The sequence below is a fragment of the Rosa rugosa genome, chromosome 1 (genome assembly GCF_958449725.1).
Source record: "Rosa rugosa chromosome 1, drRosRugo1.1, whole genome shotgun sequence".
Taxonomy (NCBI): domain Eukaryota; kingdom Viridiplantae; phylum Streptophyta; class Magnoliopsida; order Rosales; family Rosaceae; genus Rosa; species Rosa rugosa.
This window is the reverse complement of record NC_084820.1, coordinates 64487725-64507301: the sequence shown is the minus strand read 5'-3', so window position 1 is coordinate 64507301 and position 19577 is coordinate 64487725. Positions and strand designations below refer to the sequence as shown.

Genomic DNA, 19577 nt, shown 5'->3' with positions numbered 1-19577 from the left:
CATCTATCTATTGGCTTACATTCCAATTCATTTGATAAAGTATTTTAAAAGACAAGATCTCTGCCTTTGTTCGCCCCAAAGATCACTAATCTGTTTTATTAGGGGTTAGTGCACATATAATCTTCAATCTCAAATCTAAATCTCTCTCAATGGGATACAAACTGTGAACAACTAATTATAATCTGAAAGTGAAAGATCTTAGATATTTCCATGCAACCAAAAGCTAAACCAGATACTCCTCTCACTATGTATAAGAATTAGTCTGGTCAATTTATAGATAAGTTTGATTAAAATGAAATTTAATTTACTAGTGGACAATAAACTAAGAACATCACCAGATCTCAATCCAAATTACATTACTTATTTATATAATAAATAGATGCAGCAAGATTCTGCTTCTGTCCATCCCTATAGTGGATCACCTGCCTCATTGTGCTCATTCTCAACTTGTGATATCTGTATCGTATCAAATAATAGTTGTAGGTGTTTACAAACCACAGCTTTTTTAATTAGCTTTCTTTCTGTTCATAATCCCTAATTCCCTATAGTGTATTATGACAGCATGGCAGCAGAGTTAATAGTGCACCTACTAACCTACCCATGATCCAAATGGACCAAATAATTATAAGATCCGGGACAGAATTAAGATGGTAGGGTTCCTTCAGAAGTTTTAAAAGCAACACAGTTTATGGAACTTCATTCAGATTTCTAAAGCAATGAATAAAACATAATATTACACTATCTACAGATACACCTATCCACAACAAAACATGCTTCCATTTACCCCTTGCCTGCCTGCTCTGTTAGTAGAAGTAGAACATGCTCAACTTTCTTCCAGATACATGAAGAGGGCACACCCAATACAAAATCACATATAGAAACTTCCACACTGGAGAAAGAAATGATCTAATCAGAAGGGAACATAATTCTACATTGAATCGACTACCCCTTCGACCTGCTGCTGCGCTAGGTATCTTTCCCTCCGTTCTTTCTATAAAGGAAAATGCAAATGCCACAGATTAGAATATGCACAATATGAAAATATGTAAAAGCTCAATGCCATCATTCTATCAGAAGAACCAACAAACATGATGAGTGCCTCACCCATTCATCTATGACCAGTCCTTCTCCTACAATTCGGGGCCCCGCTTCTTCTGGAGGCTTCTTTCGTGACTCAAGAGCAGCCTCGGCCTCAGCCAATTGCCGCTTGAGTTTTTCCATTGCCTTAACAATAATCAAATTCAAAGCGACAATGTTCATTACTGAGGCCAAATTAGGACAAGGCATAAAATAAACAAAGTGCAGGGAAATGACAAATTGGAGATATCTCCATCCAACTTACGAGGGTAGGGCGTTCCGGGTCAAGGAAAACAACACGTAAAACCTGCTCAACAACGACTTGTTCCTTCTGCTCCTCAAACTGCATAAGTACATGCAAAAGATGATGTTTAACATCAGAGATTGGGAGGCACACTTGTTTCTATATTTTCATAGAATATACAGCACGTCTGAAAAATGATATAAATGACTCTAAATTACAACATGCTGTAGAAGCAGAAGATGAAAGATCCAGTTATAGAGAAGTTCCAATTACAGATTCTGTCAATAATTTTACATATTAATGATGTAGAAGTGTGGTAGATTTTAAAATCAATGAACTGACAAGAAAAGACTCATTTCAAATTGGATAATCAGTCTAGTTGTCATAGAAATATTAACAACCCTATTGCAGAAAAATAAAGTTTCACATAAGGTAAAGAGTCTGAAAAATGCCTTCAATCATACCAATTCTGGAACATAGTCCATTTCTCCTTTCACTTTTAAGCTCATGATCTTGAACTTAACCCTGCTTTTCTGGTCTACTGGTTTTTCATTGTTCTCCGGAGGTTCCACGAACTTGAATACTGTTGGTCACGTTACAATTTCAGATGATACACACTAAAATCTATACTAGCTGGCATTATATTCACTGCAAATGCCAATGCCAAAAAGCTTAAAAATGAAAGGGGGAGGGGGTGGTAAGGAAATATCAAGAGCAATGAATTACCAGTTGCAACAAGACTTTCACCAGGAGCAAGTATTCCCCCTGGAGGACGCATGTAACAACTCTTTGGTGCAGTTGTTTGGAACTGAAAAACCAACATGGAAATAGTAAGCACATAAATGATTCTGTTGGTGGATAAGCATAATATATCAAATCGACAGTAGAAAAGCTTCTGAAACTGTAGTCCAATGCGATACAATGTGCAGGATCAAATGTCTAGTTCTCCAACTAGTTATGACAAGTTGCCATAGTAAAAGATAAAATGCTTGAAAGGGAAAAAGCAGAGAAAAGAGAAGCTAGGATTGGTTGAAACACAATTACAGTCGATACCTTGAAAGCTACATGAGACTTGGAAGTGTTTTTAATCCCAACAGCACTCTTAACCTGCTTTCCAGGTTCATCTGCAGATGAAACAATATCACAGTAAGGAAGAACATATCTGCCATGAAATCATTAATCAGAAAAGGAATTCAACTGTACACAATCTACTGATAAGCAAATACTTCTAAATTGAACCTCTTACAAGAAATCCTGGGACCTAAGAAAGGAGAGAAAACCAAACGCACAGACAAATCACTGACACAGTAAGTAATGCTGTTGTCTATAGAAACCAAATGCTTTAGATCTAACTTCACAGCAAAACTATTTGTTAATCAACCCGACTCAATAAGTACCAGATTCAGGACAACTCTAACTTTTAACAAACAAGAATACATATATGTATACATACATAATGTTGAGTTTATGAAGAAGCCCTGGCCTGGTGAACCAAAACAAACTAGAAATCTACCAAAAATAAATATACTTTTCATAGATTATGAACAAGTAATGCAATGTATATGCATAGAAAAGACTAAAGAATCTCAAGATCCTACTCCAGGATTGAGATACTGTGATCATAGCTTATGTTATATCAACACTAATAGGAATCAAAACTTAACTAAAATCATGCAGCTTAAGAAAATCATAGAACACTCCAAAGGTACAAGTTATATGTAGTTATGTACTAATATCATGGTGAAGACCCAGATAAGCATTTAGAAACGAAACCAGTCTAAGCTAAGAAAACAGACATATCATGCAATCAAACTAAACATACAAAAGCAAACAAAATGTTCTTTCTTTCTTCAAGATTCTTAGATCAAAATCATTACTTTAACAACAAAAGAAATCCCAGATAAAAAAAAATCATTCAAAACCAAACATAAGTAAAGATAAGGGGAGTACATGGGAAGAAGAGCTTATTAGGAGGATCAAGACGGAGCCTTCTCCTAGCGGGAAGCAAAGACTTGGCCACATACGACACCGTACTGGCAGAATAAAGCGTCGGACGCTCCACAGACTCCTGAATCCGACTAAGCTGCTGAGCATTATGCCTAGAAGACAAATTCGAAGACGAAGAAGAAGATGAAGAGTAAGAAGGAGGAGCAGCATTTCTTGACTGCCAAAATGGCCTTTTGCACAGACTCCAAAGCTTCCCGTCGGACCCAAATTTCTCAGCCTCCACAGCCATTCTCCCCAACACAGTCACCGGAAATCAGCCTTCCGGCAAATGGGTTTTGCCGGAGATATTTGGAAAAGAGAGAGAGATATTTTGTTTGTGCGGGATGTCCTGAAAGATTGAATTTGTTGTGAAGTGTGTCTCAGTTTTGTGAAAGGTCTGTATGGTTGCAAATGGCGAATGTGAGTGAGTGTGACCTTTCACACTCTGGACTTTTTGGATTGTCGAAAACTGGCGGTGGTTACTTTTAACTCTCCCTGCTGTTCTTGGTTGTCACTTTGGCGCAGGAGTTTTTCAAAGTTTTAAGAACTTTTGGGCTGTACTCCTCTTTTCTTTTTGGTTTTTGTTGAGACTTTTGCGGCTTCAATCTCTCTGGTTTCTCTTTTAAGATACAAGAGCTAATTACATTTTTCATTTCACTAGCCTTGAGTTTTACCACATTGTGATTTATTATTCTAAAATTGAAACAATACTTTGATCGTTTGTCTGACCGTTAAATGATGAACATCGATAAATTTAATCTTGTCAGAATTACTAGCGTAGAGTTTGTCCTAATATTTTGGTGCAGTCGGAACATTTTGACCATTGCAAATCACCTAAGATGAGATGTTACAAATGTCATATGATAGTTTCATATTTTAATCTTGTAATTTCTTTGATATCAAGTCACCAATTGACGTTAAATTTTACGTGAGTAGATTTTAGGAATATAACAGTTGATAGCAACACTAGGCTCTAGCGAAGCCATTTGTGGACGAATTAGAGCTTTAGTTGCACCAACGATCGACACATTCCCATTCAAATCTTGTTATGATTTCTTTCGATTTATTCTTTGGTGCGACATTCTACTTTTGCTTTAAAAGAATGGTTGGATAAATCATAAATGGGATAAATTGACAGAGAAAGGCTTAAAAGAGAGCATGCATAAGGCCTCATAATTATGAATAGGCCCTCCCAATTCCATGATGCCAGTTAGTACCATTATGTGCAACATGTAGTTCTTGCTCAGACAGTGGTGGCATTACTGATGCTCCCATGTGACCCTCTTGTTTATAACTAGTAGAAAGAAGGCATCTTCTCAAATCTCAATCAATGAATGAAATCATGTTTGATAGGTACAATAATGATTTTGGCCTACCAACAATTTCATTTGGGGCAATGTTAACAAATCTAAATCGCTAATGCTGTGGTATGCTAGGGTATAATCGAACAGCTTTAAAAGTGAAGTTACCTTCTGTTCCCCCTATGCTGTGAATCTTTCTTCCTTTGAGATAGTCGAGATTGATTGTATAAGTTTGATGTATGTACGTAGTAGCCAATAAGGGATCTTATTGCTTAGAGATTAGAGCACAGTAGTATTCCTACCATTTCGATCAGGTACAGATTAATATAATATACTTACTGATCTTGATGAATTTCTTAATTATAGTAGACATAATGGAAAGAGTACTGGCAAGATCATCATCCCCTTTCCAGCTCAATTGGGTCCCCAGCAGCTCAAGTACATTATTAATTAGTCCAAGTGAATCTCCTGCATTACCATTCTTCTCCTCTAACACCATGTTTGAAGAAGATGATCGATGAAGAAGACTTTTCCCTCACTTAACAGCAGTTGTAGACTTGCTCTTGATCTCATTTCATCGCTTTAACTTTGTTTTGGATGATTACAAGTAAATTAACAAAAAAAAAAAAAAAAACTGTAACGTATAGACAGCTGAATAGGAGACTTTAAGCTAGCTATTAAGAATGGAGGTGGAGGCAGCTGATTGAGGGGGTGATGATATCATGAAAGTGGAACAGTTTCGCTCTCATAATAGCTTCTGTTTATCGGCTTTTCAGCTGGTGTGCAAAATTTTATGGGAGTATAGGATCATAAACAAGAAGAGAATTCCATAACTCCAGTTTTAAAACGGGATTGGTCTTATTAGATGGTATCATGACCTTGTGGTACCACCCAGCCACCTGAATCATGTCTTTACTCTTTAGGGTATAGTTTGTGTGAAATGCTCTATGACATACCCCCGGACTGCATGACTATAAGTTTTTGGGGTATCTGAGCATGATATTGCTGCCATTGGTTTCATGTGACATCAACTTATAATAATTTAATCTCTTTTCAATTTCAATAAATTTTACTCTACTATGCGCTCATCTATCAATGATTCACATATTTGAGATGTTGGAAGCAATTAAACAATAATTTGATATGCAACAAGATATGATATGCGAATGCCAATTTGGACAGATTGAGATGGTGCAAAGGCAACATTGAATGATCGAAGTCTGCATCCATCTACTCCAAGTGTAGATTATAGACGTAATTGATTTTATTTGTTTGCGGGATGCAGGTAGTCTCTTACCAATATCAAATAAATGGAGCCATGGTGACACGGTAACTCTTCAGCTACCATTAGTTTGAGAACGTAAGCTATTAAAGATGATCAGGCAGAGTATGCTTCACTCCAAGCAATTCTATATGTTCCAACTCTGCTTGCAGCTCATACCAATGGATACAAAAACTCAACTTTTGCCTTGACCAATTTAAACCAATCGATCGAACTAGACATCTTTCCAGAAACAAGCACTACTCTTATTGTTCATGCCTACTTTAGACTCATTTTAGATGACTTGTCAACAAAAGCTTCCACGACGACGCTATTGGAAAATCAGTCATGCTAGAACTGTTTGATTTTCCTAGGAAGGTTTTGGGCATCAATTGAGTAATTAATTATTTACGGTGGCTTTCTCATTGTGGGTACAGTCATCAACTGCCTCGATGTTTTTAGCACTATAGAGCAAGCTAATTTTAGCGTTGTTGCTAATAAAAAAGTAAGAAAAAAAAAAACATCGCAACTTATATTTTTCTTAAAATATTATGTTTGTACAAGAAATCAGAAGTGCAACTTTAAATTGATATTATTTTGTACACACTAATAAATTGTTAAATTTTATACCCCTCTAATAATTTTAGAAAAATCTGAAAGGTCAACAAATAACAAACCTCATGTGTAGTACCAATAAAATTATGTATGAGCTTAGCAATTTTGTATATTTATTCACTTTATGTTGTGCCTAAACTGTGTGACAATGAGAGAGCAAGATTGCAGTAATAATTGGCAGGGTCTATTGTTCAGTCGTGTGAGTGAACCACAGACATTACGTGTTTGAATTTCCCTTTTCTTTTAAGAAGAAGCGTTTGAATTCTGGGGGGTCCAATTCAGGTGAAACCAGTACAGTGGTTGCTTTGACTGGCCACTCCAATCTCCTTTTATAAGCAACAGTTGAGTCCCATTCCCAAACCATGGTTAAACAAATCCAAGTTGCTTGGGTGAGAAAGGCAGAAAAACTCGAGGAAGTTCTTGGGATGGGAGAGGTTGATAAGAAATTTAAGCAGATCAATAAAGAGAATTTCTTACCGATTCCTCCCATTCCAACAATTTCCTAGGCTTACTCCCCTTTCAATTTTTGTTGTTTATTACTGAGTGATTACCATATCCATACAATCCATTAAACTTCTTCCTGTTTTGTTTGAGCGAGAAGGAGTAACAGGGAAAGAGAGTGAGAGTGAGGAAGTTATGGGCATGAGGGGATTGGGAAGAACGCAGTTCTGGAAAATCCAAAAGGGATCCAACTTCTTCCCTAAACCCCTCATTCCAATGATTTCCTCCCGTTCATCTCTTTCCCTAGCTTTTCCTGTTTATTTAATTTGCCACATGATCATTTCTACTTCATACATTGTGTCGTTTACCATCATTGCTTTCAAGTATCAGTGAAAGTCATGAACTTTGATCTGTAGATAAATTAACCACTTTGATTGAAGTCCTGAAATTTACAAAGCCTTGCTACAATCAGAACAAGTTTATTTTATTTTGGGTGGTATCAAGATCTGATCTTTCAGAGTCTCACTATGAGATTCGTAACCCCCGAGTCTCCTTATAAAGCATTTCTTACCGGACCTCTTTAGTTACCTTTGGATCGGTGATAGGAATGAAGACCATAATTGGTGCTAGCATTTAGTGAATGAAGCAACGAAATTGGCTGTATGTTGGGAAAGACACAAATCCAAAAGAAACGAAGAGATAAAAAAAAGGGCTAATGAAATAATGTTGCCAAAACTTTGAGATTCATTGTTTATATCACAGAGAAACAGAGATCTACAAGTTACGATTAATCATTAACAAATTTTGTTCAGAACCAAAAAAAGTAAAAAGTGGCCTAATGAACTAGCTCAATTGGGACCCCAGCAGCTGAGGTACATGACTTTTCTGAGAGACTCCTCAGAATGCTTGGCCTTGTCATCTCTGAGTTTAGTTGAAACCAAAGCAGAGGATGAGGAAGAGAGTTTTGAATGAGCCTGAGAATAAGACCTGAGATGGGTCTTGGCTTGCTGCTGCATCAATTTCATTGTGTAATTCCACCTGCAGATTCCTTGGTCTTTCAAGGCCTCCACAACTCCCACACTTGCTGCCACTATCCATGCTCTCCTTGCTGATGATGAAGAACTCATATTGTTGATGATGGAAAACTGAAACTGCTGTTTGATTTTTTTTCTTTTTTTGAAAGGGAAACTGCTGTTTGATTGTGCTTGACAGTTTGGTGAATGTTGAGCAAACGGTGAGATGGTTTTGCTCTTATAAGTTCATGAACGGAGGAGGGAGCCCATAAAATATGGGAAAACCAGGAGCTGCAGGCAATGGTTTTACTTGAGAGTTTGTTTGGTTTCGGCGTCATCATTGCCAAGTGTCACTGCTCAATTACTTCACTACAAACAAATATAGATGAGCACACGGTTTTCCTTATAAAATCCATCAAAGCCTCAAGTATAGGAGAAAATCCACTTGCTATTTTTTTACACTTTGGTTTTGTTGATTTTAAACTGGAAATTGTCATTTTCCAAATTAAATTCACTCTTCCTTGACAAAAAAAAAAAAAAAATCACACTTCTAGTGTAAAGAAAATCTAATTGTTTAAGTTAAAATAAATTAGTAAAATTCATACTTTAGGGCATCAGTATTTTGGATCAGTGATGCTTTGAGTTGGAAGAGGGCTAATGATAATATGCCAAAATGGATCAATTCTCATATTAGTTTCTTCCATGCATTACAGAGTCAGAAATCTACAATTTAATTACAATCATGCATTCTCTGTAAACAAGCAAATTTGGTTAGTTGGGACCCCAAGAGTGGAGGTACATGACTTTCCTAAGAGACTCCTCGGACTGCTTTGGCTCGTCATCTCTGAGTTTCCTCGAAAACAAAGCAGAGTATGAGGGAAGAGAGTTTGGTGTAAGCCTGAGAATAAGACCTGAGGTGGGTCATGGCATGTTGCTGCATCAATCTCATAGTTTGGCTCCACTTACAGATCCCTAATTGGTCTTTTTGCAAGGCCTCCACAACTCCAACACTTGCCGCCACTACCCAAGCCCTGTTTGCTACTGACGTTAAAGAACTCATATTGTTGATGATCTTGATCATCTAATGGAATCAGAAGTGTGATGTTCTTGTATGTTCTGATGCTAATCAAGCAAAGCTTTGAAGAATGTTTTGAGCAAATAGGGTGAGATGGTCTTGCTTTTATAGAGGGAGTGAGAGTACAAGTTGTGTCTTGTCAAAAAAAAAAAAAAGAGTACAAGTTGTGGAATCAAGTAATAAGATATTGAAGAAACCATGCGCTGGAGGCTCTGTAGCTACTGCTGGTTTTTGCTTACAGTGGTGAGTCATATTATTTTCAAGTGCACAGGTAGTCTCAATTATGACAAGCTTGCCTATATCCTCTACACGTCTATAAAATGCTGCAGAGGAGCACATGATTTTCCCTAAAATCCCATTTGAGCCTCAGGTATGGGACAGGAACCCATTATTACGTTTTTGTTTGTTTTCTTTCTGGTTAGGATTAGGAAACTGTTTGGTGATGCAATTACTGCATAATCTGCATTAAGGCCTACTTTCATGGTGCTAATTAAGTATATACAGATCCAATTGTTGCTTTCCAGTCAATACAACTCGAATGCTACCACTTTAATGTTTCAATCAGATGAAGAAGCTGCAACGTTTATAGGTAGAACTTTCAAAAGCAGATTTGGAAAGAATGGCGCAGCTCTGAGCTGCGGCCATCTTCCATAGAACAAGTATGAATTTTGAAGAGGCCTTGATTCCATCAAGAAACCTTTCTTGATATATATCTTATATCTCTTACGCAATCTGAATTTCATTACCTGGACCACTAATCTTTTCCTTCTACAATCAGGAACAGGATGCTATGACTTAGAATAGGGTTGCCAAATGGGTTTTTGATTTGCCATTTTGCCATATGCTTTTGTCATTGAAATAGAAAAAACTATACATTACTCAAGAGAGTAAATAGTACAGAGCATGTCAATAGTTATAACAAAACCTACAACAATTTGCTACAATAATGGCAGAGACATCACTCAATTTCCTTCCATTTAATTACAAGCCAAACTGCCAAAGCCATCGATCAACAAGTTTAATTCTTGTTCAGCCCAAGCCCAAGCCCAAGCCAAAGTAATCTTGCTCTCGATTTTAAGTGCTTGCATGAATAATTGAACTAGTTATTGGGACCCCAGCAGCTCAAGTACATGACAGTCCTCAAAGACTCCTCTGACTTCTTGTGCTTCTCATCCCTGACTCTGCTCAACGCTGAGGTCGAAGAAGAAGATAGCTTGTTCTTGTTGGCCTGAGAAAAAGACCTGAAATGGTTCTTGGCTTGTTGATGGACGGATCTTATGGTGGGTGAGTTCCACCTGCAAATACCTTGGTCCTTCAATGCCTCCACAACTCCAACACTTGCTGCCACAATGGCCTTGCTTGCTCTTGAACTAGTACTCATGATGGTGACAATGATTTTCTCTTTTCTGATAGAAGAAATAATCCTCTGTTTGTGTTTTGGAATTTCTCACAGGTGAGTTTGAATGGTTTCAGAATGAGGTGGTCATTATATAGAAGAGGGATGAGGTAGAGGAGCCAGTGGTATTTGTTTTGTCTGTTTCCTTTGGTAAAAGTCTGTGGGTGGAAACTTAAATGGTTTTGCTTAAACAAATGTCCATAGGCCCGCGGTCTGGAAGTTAGTTAAACCACTTGTGAGTACTTTGTTTTCCATGAAAGGTGGGTTTGGGATAAGGATAAGGGCCAAAATAACCAATGATTAACAAAAAGGAAAGTAATTCCTTTTTCCAAGAATTCTTTTTTGCTTTAGACTATTGATATGGTATGTACAATGATTAAATGAAAAGAAAAAATTATATTGACATCATTTATTTTTTATTTCGAGTTTGGTATGGAATAACCTGTAAAATAAGATGTACGTAATTTTTCTGCTCTACACTAGTTATAACGTTAAAGAACTAGATCAAACGAAATTACAGACGTACATTTCATAGAAATTACTATGTAGGCTCTATCTACTGCTGGTTTTTGGCCTAGTGGTGACTGAGGATGGGTTTCCTGCAGGGTGGTTTAGTTTCAACTGCAGACGTAGCTAGTGTTCTCTAATTACAAGTTTACCTATATATTCAACACGTCTCTATACACCAGCGCAGAGAAGCACATGGTTTTCCTTATAAAAATACATTTAAGCCTCAGGTATAGGAGAAGAACCCAGTTGTGTTTATTTATCTTTTTGTTTGTTTTTTAATGGGAATTTTGTCCCATCTTCTTATGACAAATTAAAACTAGTTGCTTGGTTTCTCAAAAAAAAAAAAAAAAAAAAAACTAGTTGCTTGGAGAGTAAAATAACTCCCCCACACAATTTTTCTCGTGTAGTAACTGCATTACACATTGTTTTCACTTTTCACTTTTCACTTTTCACTTTTCACTTTTCACTGGCCACTTACATAGCATCAACTTTTGTGTGTTTACTTGAGGATCCAGCTGTTGGTTTCAATTGGGGAAGAAGTTGCAATCCCAAATCTTAAGCCTCACTCACTCAAAAGTACTAGCTAGTGAACTTTTGAGAGGCTTTGTTCAAGTATCTTTCATCCATCTGCAATTTTCTCCATCTCTGATGGGTGGACGTTTCTGCAATTTTCTCCATCTTCGATGGAGATCAATGTCGGCTCCTCCTTTGGTGTCGTATACCTCGAGTGCGGTGCAAACCGTCTCTTCTATCCTTCCAGTTTGCTTTTCAAAGGCGTGGTTTTCGACTCCTCATGCTGCGGCGGATTGCGATGTGTTCCCTTTCTCTCAGATCTCTACAACTTGGGATTCCAGGCTGTGGTCGATCTGGGCCTGTGGTCGGCGACCTTCCACCTGGAAATCGGATCCGGATCTGGGATCCAGGGACTATGAAGGCGTCTTGGAACCTTGGCCGGGCCTTCTTGGACTTTCTGGTAGTAGGGCTGTGGGAGGGGCTCGAGATGGGAAGGTTCACGCCTCAGCCTTCCGGCGGAGTGCAGCTGTCGGGTTTTTTTTTTTTTTTTTTTTTTTTTTTTTCTGGTTTCTGGTTCCCAGATCAGAGGGAGTTCGCGGCAGGAGACGGCGGTGCTGCAGTCCGTGGGTGATGGTGACGCGACGTTCTGGCTCAGAAGTGGGACGTGCAGGCTTGGGGATCCAAGGGTGGAACGACCTCGGATGGGGCTGTACGACTGGTGGTCAGGGTGGTGGCGCTTGGAGTCATGTGGACGGATCTGGGACCTGTGTTTTCCGGCGTTGCAGATCTGGCAGGTTGGTCGGACGGAGGGCTGAAGCCAGGGTGCCCAGATCAGATTGAGTTGGGCTTGGGCATTTGTCAAGGTTGACCCGTCAATCTTGATTTTGGATTCGGGCCGAATTTGGATCCGCATTTGGGATCCGGGTAGTCTTCAAATCCGGATCTTGGATCCGAGACGGCTGCTCATATTGATCTGATATTTGTTCTGGTTCTTGGGAGTTCGTTTGCTAATTTTCGAGTTTCTGACACCCTCGGTTACTTTCGAACTCTCGGTGAGCGAATCATCTCTCCTAGGTGATCATATCACCGGTTACGGTTACAGTTACGGTTACTATTGTATTTACACTGCTCTCGTGACATATGCAGTGCAGCGATATCGTTCGGCATCAAGTCACATGGTTACCTTTTATTCTAGATGCGTTTATGCATCTTGTTATCTTTTATTGTTTTCCTACACTTTAGATGCGTTTGTGCATCTTTAAAGCATTATTGTTTTTATTTCGATGTTTTTGCATCGCTCCATGTACTTCTCAGTTTCACCTAATATAGTTGTCGTCTTTCCCTTAAAAAAAAAATATATCTTTCATCCACGTTCAATTCATGGGATGACATTAAATTAGTATCATACTAGTAATTTCTAGTTTATCAGAATTGATTCATTTTGGACCTCAAACTTCTACTATTTTGAAGAACAGTTGATTACTTATAAGGGTCTGCCCAGATGGGTGTTTTGGATTTCTCATATGCTTTTGTCACTAAAAATTAACTCTCTGTTACTCAGAAAGGGTAGTACTGATCAAGGCATCAAAAGATGTATAACATTGTCAACAGCTATAACAAAAATTTACATCATTTTGCCCCAATTGCATGAGAGAACAGACGATTTTCCTTCCATCTAAATTAGATGATCTAATTACAAGCCAAACCGATGGATCGACAAGTTTCATTCTTGTTCATCTCAGGCTCTATATAACCAGCAACGGTTCCATAAATAAGTAATCTAGCTCTTGATTCCGAGTGTTAGACTCTTAGTTGGGACCCCAGCAGCTTAGGTACATGACTGTCCTCAAGGACTCCTCCGACTTCTTCAGCTTCTCATCTCTAACTCTGCTCAAAGCAGAGGTTGAAGAAGAAGATAACTTGGTGTTGGCCTGAGAAAAGGACCTGAACTGGGTCTTGGCTTGTTGGTGAATAGATCTTATTGCGGAATTCCACCTGCAAATTCCTTGATCCTTCAGTGCCTCCACAACTCCAACACTTGCTGCCACAATAGCCTTGCTTGTTCTCGAAGTAGTACTCATGATGATGATTTCTTTTCTCTTCTGGTAGAATTACTAAATCTCTATTTGAGTGGTTTGGATTTCTCACTGGCGAATATGAATGTTTTGAGTGTATTGATGAGGTAGATGAGAATGAGGTGCCCTTTATATAGGATTTGAAGAGAGGGAAGCCAGTGCATGGTATTAGTTTTGTCTGGTTTTCTTTTGGTAAAGTCTGTGGGTGGACTGGTGGAGTGATGTGAGAGAGATACATACATCATACATGGCTTTTCTTTCATGCCCATTGCCCGCGGTCTAGGAGTAGAACTAAAAACCACTCGTGTCCTTGTTTTCCAGGTAGGTGGGCTGTGTGGGGATAGTGAGTAATGTACAATAAAAACCTTCTGTTTTTATTTTTTTCTTATATTTAATTGAGACTTTGTTTAAGCTAATGCTTCTTTAGCACTCCTTTTATGACTGAACGACGTCGGCAAGGATGTGTTAGATTTTTTTTTTTTTTGGACGTGAGGATGTGTTAGATTGATTGATGCATTTCCGTTTTCAAGAGGTCTTTTAAATGAGAATAATTTGTAAAATAGGAATAATTTTAAATGAAAAACTATCATCGGTTTTGGTATCTTAAAATGATAATGACTGTCTAACAAATAACTCATCAGCATGAGGTGTTTTAAACAGTGGTGGAGGTAGAATTTAATCTTAAGTACAGGGGCACTCGGATGTTTTAAGAAAAACATTTAGAACTTAAACTATATACCAAAACTTTAATGAAAATTAGATCATTAGAATAAGGTTCCAATAAGATCATTTTTTTAAATTACATATTTTATTAATAAAATATTTTTAGATTTCAGAAAACTTTTTTTTTAGTTACATATTTTAGAAAAAAAATTTATGATGGGGATATAAATTATATTTGACTTTTAAAATTACAAGGAAGTATAGTGTGTTTTTTTTTTTTTTTTTTTAATAAACAATGAAGTACAGTGTTAAAAACAAATAAAAGTATCTTTTTTTTTTCAAACACAAATGTACCGGGTGGGTCTGTTCAGACCTCCCAATTTACTATTTGGATCTCTCTTCATTTTTTTGGCCACTGAACTTCCTGATTTACCCCTATTTTTATCTATTTACACCTCTGTTATATATGCGATGTTCCAATAATAAAAGAAAAAAAAATTGCACTTCTAAACTCCTGTTAGCTTTCATGATCAACTGGGAGCACACCCAAAAAAAATAAAAAATAAAAAATCTTTTAAGATTAACGATTTCACTGTTTTTGACTTTTTGGTAATTACAATCGACTAATTTGAACTCTCAATTTCAAACCCCATTTTGTGTTCTTCTTCAAACAATTTGGCATTACTTGATGCAGTTGAAGTTGGATTTCCATTGAAGCAATTTAAAGAACCTTATAATTCTTGATTGCCTAGCCAGGTTTGATGAATCTTGGTCAATCCTTTTTGGGTTGAGAGAAAAGTCAGTGAAAGTAAGTGTTGACCCTGTTTTTGTTTTCTGATTTCAAAGATATATTGACGTTGAAATTGAATAAATTTAAATTCAAATATTTTAAATATCATCCAATCTATAATTTATAAAATCTAATAATAAACTTGAGATGAAACAATGAAGACGTCTCAAGCTCCTGGAGCCAGTGACAACCAATTGGGAGATGGGTATGAGAAGAGAGAGAGAGAGAGAATGAGAAAGAGGGAAAGGAGAATAGAGAGAGGATTACAATAGAGAGTTGGAGAGAAAGAGAGATGTCTACTGCTATTTTCTAGTTTTGATCAAAACGTGTTTCTTCCTCTTCTTAATCTTTGATTAGATGGTGATTTCAAATAAATAAGTTGGAGTAGTTATTTTAAAGTTTGAATTTTAACTTTCTAAATTTTGTGGATAGGGATAGAATTGGAGAGAGAACTGCAAGATGTAAGAGGGGAGCTGTAGCTCCCACGATGTAGATGCAGGTGTTTTTTTTATTTTATTTGTAGAGAGGTAAAATTGGTTTTAAAATTGTGCAAAAAATGAAGGAGATCCAAATAGCAAATTGGGAGGTCTCAAATCAGCCAATGTTGCCAACGGAAGTCGAACAGGGGACCTGCAGTAAGAAATAGACAAGTCTGACCACTGCAACAAATTGACAACTAGTGCTATTAAGAAACTCTTACTAATTCATACGTTTTTTATAAAAATTTCAGTAGGGCACGAGACCCACCGTGCCCGTGGCTCAACCTTTGAATTTAAATTAAAATAAATTTTAGCAACGAAATTTTGTTGAAAAAGAATTTTATTGATGAAAAGTCATCGAATGATATGAGTGTCACTTTGACCGATGAATAACCGGTCGACAAAGGTATCTTAAGAGCAAGTGCACCGGTCTGGTATTGACCTGGCAAAAGCATGGAATTATGACGTGGTGACCGGGCATGTAGAGATTCATCCCTCCACCGGTTGGTTTTTGCCCAGCCAAAACTTGGCTTGGGATGACCGAGGGGAAGAAAAAGGGCAAAGCCCTGACTAATTTCTTGACCAGTCGAAGGAGAAGCCCAGCTGCCACGTTGGAAGGGGAGAGAACATGGCTGACGTCACAGAGCCTGGGTTGCTTCGATCTCGGCCTAGGGGCAGCGTCTGGCCGGTTTGACGCCACAGAGCGGCCGGACGAGGTGAGGCGACTTCGGGGGTGGCCGGGTCTTTGGCCGAAGGAAGATGGAGGCCGGAGAAAAATTCGGGTCGGGTCGGACGAAACCCGCCAGTTCTGGGGGCGCGCGAGAGAGAGAGACCGGAGGGGGAGGGGGGGGGGGAAATGAAAATAAGAAAAAATTTCGTCCTTTGAAATAAAATAGAATTTTTTTTTTCTATTTATAGAAAATTTTCAGATTTCAAAAATTCATAATAAATTCATACAAAGTCCGATTTTTGCATTCCACATATGCACGAACTCGTATCGACGATCTCTATAACTTTCATGAAGGAAGTTTTCCCAAATTATGTATGTGTAAAAAGTCGATTTTCGAGACCCCCCTAAAATTATATAATAATGAACAGTGTTGACCGGGCAAGAAAAACAACGGGTGTAAACCCATGTCCAGTGGCAGTGAATAGTAACTTGACTGGTCGAATTCTCGACTTATCGACTTTGCCTTTTCTTGACTACGGGTGCACTTGCTCTAAGATAGTAATGACTTCTACAGTAGGTCTACAACTCTGAAATGAGAATTGACGATCGTGCTCTCATCAAGCACAATATCATGGGAACTAGTAGAAGATAGCGTACATTTCCATGCACCGAGAAGAATGGTGAAAAGAAGTACAGAGAAGTAAACTTGTAAAAGGCAATTAATTTGTACCGATGTTTGCCCTCATAGTAAAATTCAGTCTTCTCTTGTTAGTTTACATTTATCTTTAACTAGTTCTGATGATATTGCGGTTAATGAAAGTATTCATCGTCTTATTTGTCCTCATTGCATTGAGATTGCTAGTAAATTTCAGAAGGTTGATGATAGAAATTTGTTCATACTCTCTGATCTCAATTGCAAGAGAAGGAAGTGACTATTGCAGTTACTAGTTTTTGTATAGTAAAACCATCTTTCTAAACTCGATTTGAATGACCTCAAGAGAAATCAATAGCATTGCAAGTTGAACCAAATTCGAAATTGACAAAGTCCTCAACTTTTTCCTTTCTCTTCTACAATTGAAATGAAGGTAGCAACAGCAACTGAGACCAACCATTGCATGTTATGCAAGTCTCTGAAAGTAGACCTTCATGAGTCCAATTCATATTAGTGAGGATTTGTTACTGTTCAAACAAATTCATATGCTAATTTGGTTCCAACTGTTTGATCAAAGCGTTTTATCCGAGAAATCAGATTGAAATGGTAGTGTTAGCCCTATATACATTGGGAAAGACATGCAAATCCAAAAGCAATGAAGAGGAGGCTCATGATGATCGATATGTAAAAATCACCTCTCAAACGCATTTCTTCTTTGTTTTACAGAGAATCAGATATATACAGTTTGCAATCACTCTCTGTAAATAAACAAATTTCTCTAGTTGGGACCCCAAGAGTTGAGGTACATGACATTCCTCATAGACTCCTCAGATTGCTTTGGCTTGTCATCTCTGAGTTTCCTTGATAACAAAGCAGAGTATGAGGAAGAGAGTTTGTGGTGCGCCTGAGAATAAGACCCGAGGTTGTTTTTGGCATGTTGCTGCATCAGTCTCATTGTGTGATTCCACCTGCATATGCCTACTTGGTCTTTCAATGACTCCACAACTCCCACACTGGCTGCCGCTATCCAAGCCCTGTTTGCTACTGATGATGAAGAACTTATAGTTGCTGTAATCTTGTAATGGAAGACCGGGAAGTGTGATATTTGGGATTGATGATAAGGAAGTTTTGATTGATTTTGAGCAAATGCTGTGAGATGTTGTTGCTTTTATGTAGGAGGAGGAGGCTCATAAAATATTGAGAAAGCCATGCACTGGTAGGCTGTGTAGCTACCGCTGGTTTTTGGCCCAGTGGCTAGTGGTGAGTCAGGATTGGTTTTCAGTGTGGTTTAGTTTCAAGTGCACACGTAGCTGCAGTTCTCTCATGACAAGCTTGCCTATATACCCAACACGTTTCTATACACCAATGCAGAGCAGCACATGGTTTCCCTGATATCCCATTTTAGCCTCACAGGTGGGACAAGAACCCAGATGTGTTTGTTTTTAGAGGAAATTGTCCCATTTTCTTATACATCGTAAATTAATCTAGATTTTTCGAGTTAAATTACTTTTTACTCAATTTATCTGGTGTAGTAACTAACTGCATTAGGCATTGTTTTCACTGGCCATCTCAATAAAAAGCATCAACTTCTTATTGTTGGTTTCACTTGGGGAAGAAATTGCAGACTCTGAAGCCTCAATCAAAAGACTCGAAGTACTAGTGAACTTTTGAGAGGCTTTGTTCAAGTATCTTAGATCTCACTAGCATTTTATCCACGTTGTTCTTTTATTTGAAGATTAGTTCATAACTTAGGACCGGGTGGCCCAAATGGGTGTTTCGGATTTGTCATATGCTTGTCATTAGAAGTTAACTTTGCATCACTGATAAGAAACAGCTAGTAGTACTGATCAAGGCATCAATTCTCAGACATGTAAAAGCTTTATAAAAATAGTCAATAGTTATAACAAAACTCTACATCAATTTGCTCCAACTGCAGAGACAAGAGACAATTTCCTTCCATCTAATTACAGCCAAAGTGATGGATCGAAAAGTTTCATTCTTGTTCAGCCCAAGCTCTATGTAACCAGCAATGGCTTCCATAAATATGTAATCCTGTTCTTGGTTGGACTCCTAGTTGGGACCCCAGCAGCTCAAGTACATGACTGTTCTCAAAGACTCCTCTGACTTCTTGACCTTCTCATCTCGGACTCTGCTCAAAGCCGAGGTTGAAGAAGCAGATAGCTTGGTGTTGGCCTGAGAAAAGGACCTGAACTGGGTCTTGGCTTGTTGGTGCATGGATCTAATGGTGGAGTTCCATCTGCAGATTCCTTGATCCTTCAATGCTTCCACAACTCCAACACTTGAGGCAACAATAGCCTTGCTTGTTCTTGAGGTATTACTCATGGTGATCGATTTCTTTTCTCTTCCGATTGAAACACTAAATCTCTGTTTTGAGTGTTTTGGGTTTCTCACTGGTTGATATGAATGTTTTGAGTGTATTGATGAGATAGATAAGAATGAGGTGCTCTTTATATAGAAGAAGAGGGATGGGGCGGGCTTAAAGAGATAAAAGCCAGTGGTATTTCATACCTGTTATTCTTTTCGTAAACTCTGTGGGTGGCCTGGTGGAGTGATAAGACGAGAGCTACTTGTTTTGCCTTTAAATATTGTACTTAGGCCGGCGGTGTTGGAGTGAAAACCACTCGTGTACGTCCTTGTTTTCCAAGAAGGTGGACCAGGATATGGAGGCCTAAAAATAACCAACGATAAAGACTTCTTTCCTGGTTGTTCGATCTCTTTCTCATTCTCACTATGTTCGTTTGTCAAGGTTCACAGCCATTTTAGATTTTTGTTTTCTTTTAAGCTTATGCTATTTT

At 38.1% G+C, this 19577-nt stretch overlaps 5 protein-coding genes across 5 annotated transcripts; all 5 read right to left on the bottom strand.

The window, feature by feature from the left end:
* Positions 1-699: 699 nt before the first annotated feature.
* On the bottom strand, positions 700-3855 carry LOC133744706 (vesicle-associated protein 4-2-like). Its single transcript, XM_062172774.1, has 7 exons — positions 3272-3855; positions 2375-2445; positions 2048-2129; positions 1786-1904; positions 1343-1420; positions 1105-1224; positions 700-991 (listed from the first exon to the last, which is right to left on the bottom strand). Exons 1-7 carry the CDS (start codon positions 3555-3557, stop codon positions 929-931), a joined length of 819 nt encoding a protein of 272 aa, XP_062028758.1. The 5' UTR covers positions 3558-3855; the 3' UTR covers positions 700-928.
* Positions 3856-7646: 3791 nt separating this feature from the next.
* On the bottom strand, positions 7647-8185 carry LOC133726117 (uncharacterized). Its single transcript, XM_062153599.1, has one exon. The coding sequence runs from the start codon at positions 8050-8052 to the stop codon at positions 7774-7776; it is 279 nt and encodes a 92-aa protein (XP_062009583.1). The 5' UTR covers positions 8053-8185; the 3' UTR covers positions 7647-7773.
* A 1681-nt stretch (positions 8186-9866) lies between these two features.
* LOC133726116 (uncharacterized) lies at positions 9867-10484 on the bottom strand. The gene has a single exon (XM_062153598.1). It carries the CDS (start codon positions 10392-10394, stop codon positions 10113-10115), a length of 282 nt encoding a protein of 93 aa, XP_062009582.1. The 5' UTR covers positions 10395-10484; the 3' UTR covers positions 9867-10112.
* A 2518-nt stretch (positions 10485-13002) lies between these two features.
* On the bottom strand, positions 13003-13624 carry LOC133744699 (uncharacterized). The gene has a single exon (XM_062172767.1). The coding sequence runs from the start codon at positions 13511-13513 to the stop codon at positions 13241-13243; it is 273 nt and encodes a 90-aa protein (XP_062028751.1). The 5' UTR covers positions 13514-13624; the 3' UTR covers positions 13003-13240.
* Positions 13625-18620: 4996 nt separating this feature from the next.
* LOC133744693 (uncharacterized) lies at positions 18621-19308 on the bottom strand. Its single transcript, XM_062172762.1, has one exon. It carries the CDS (start codon positions 19102-19104, stop codon positions 18832-18834), a length of 273 nt encoding a protein of 90 aa, XP_062028746.1. The 5' UTR covers positions 19105-19308; the 3' UTR covers positions 18621-18831.
* Between the last annotated feature and the right edge of the window lie 269 nt (positions 19309-19577).

Excerpts from the sequence above, each read along its gene's own strand:
- LOC133744706 (XM_062172774.1), bottom strand. The coding sequence starts at position 3,557 with ATGGCTGTGGAGGCTGAGAAATTTGGGTCCGACGGGAAGCTTTGGAGT. Across the intron at positions 1,905-2,047 it reads TGAAAGTCTTGTTGCAACTG|TATTCAAGTTCGTGGAACCT; the intron begins GTAATTCATTGC and ends CGTGACCAACAG. Across the intron at positions 1,225-1,342 it reads ACCCGGAACGCCCTACCCTC|GCAATGGAAAAACTCAAGCG; the intron begins GTAAGTTGGATG and ends ATTATTGTTAAG.
- LOC133726117 (XM_062153599.1), bottom strand. The coding sequence starts at position 8,052 with ATGAGTTCTTCATCATCAGCAAGGAGAGCATGGATAGTGGCAGCAAGT.
- LOC133726116 (XM_062153598.1), bottom strand. The coding sequence starts at position 10,394 with ATGAGTACTAGTTCAAGAGCAAGCAAGGCCATTGTGGCAGCAAGTGTT.
- LOC133744699 (XM_062172767.1), bottom strand. The coding sequence starts at position 13,513 with ATGAGTACTACTTCGAGAACAAGCAAGGCTATTGTGGCAGCAAGTGTT.
- LOC133744693 (XM_062172762.1), bottom strand. The coding sequence starts at position 19,104 with ATGAGTAATACCTCAAGAACAAGCAAGGCTATTGTTGCCTCAAGTGTT.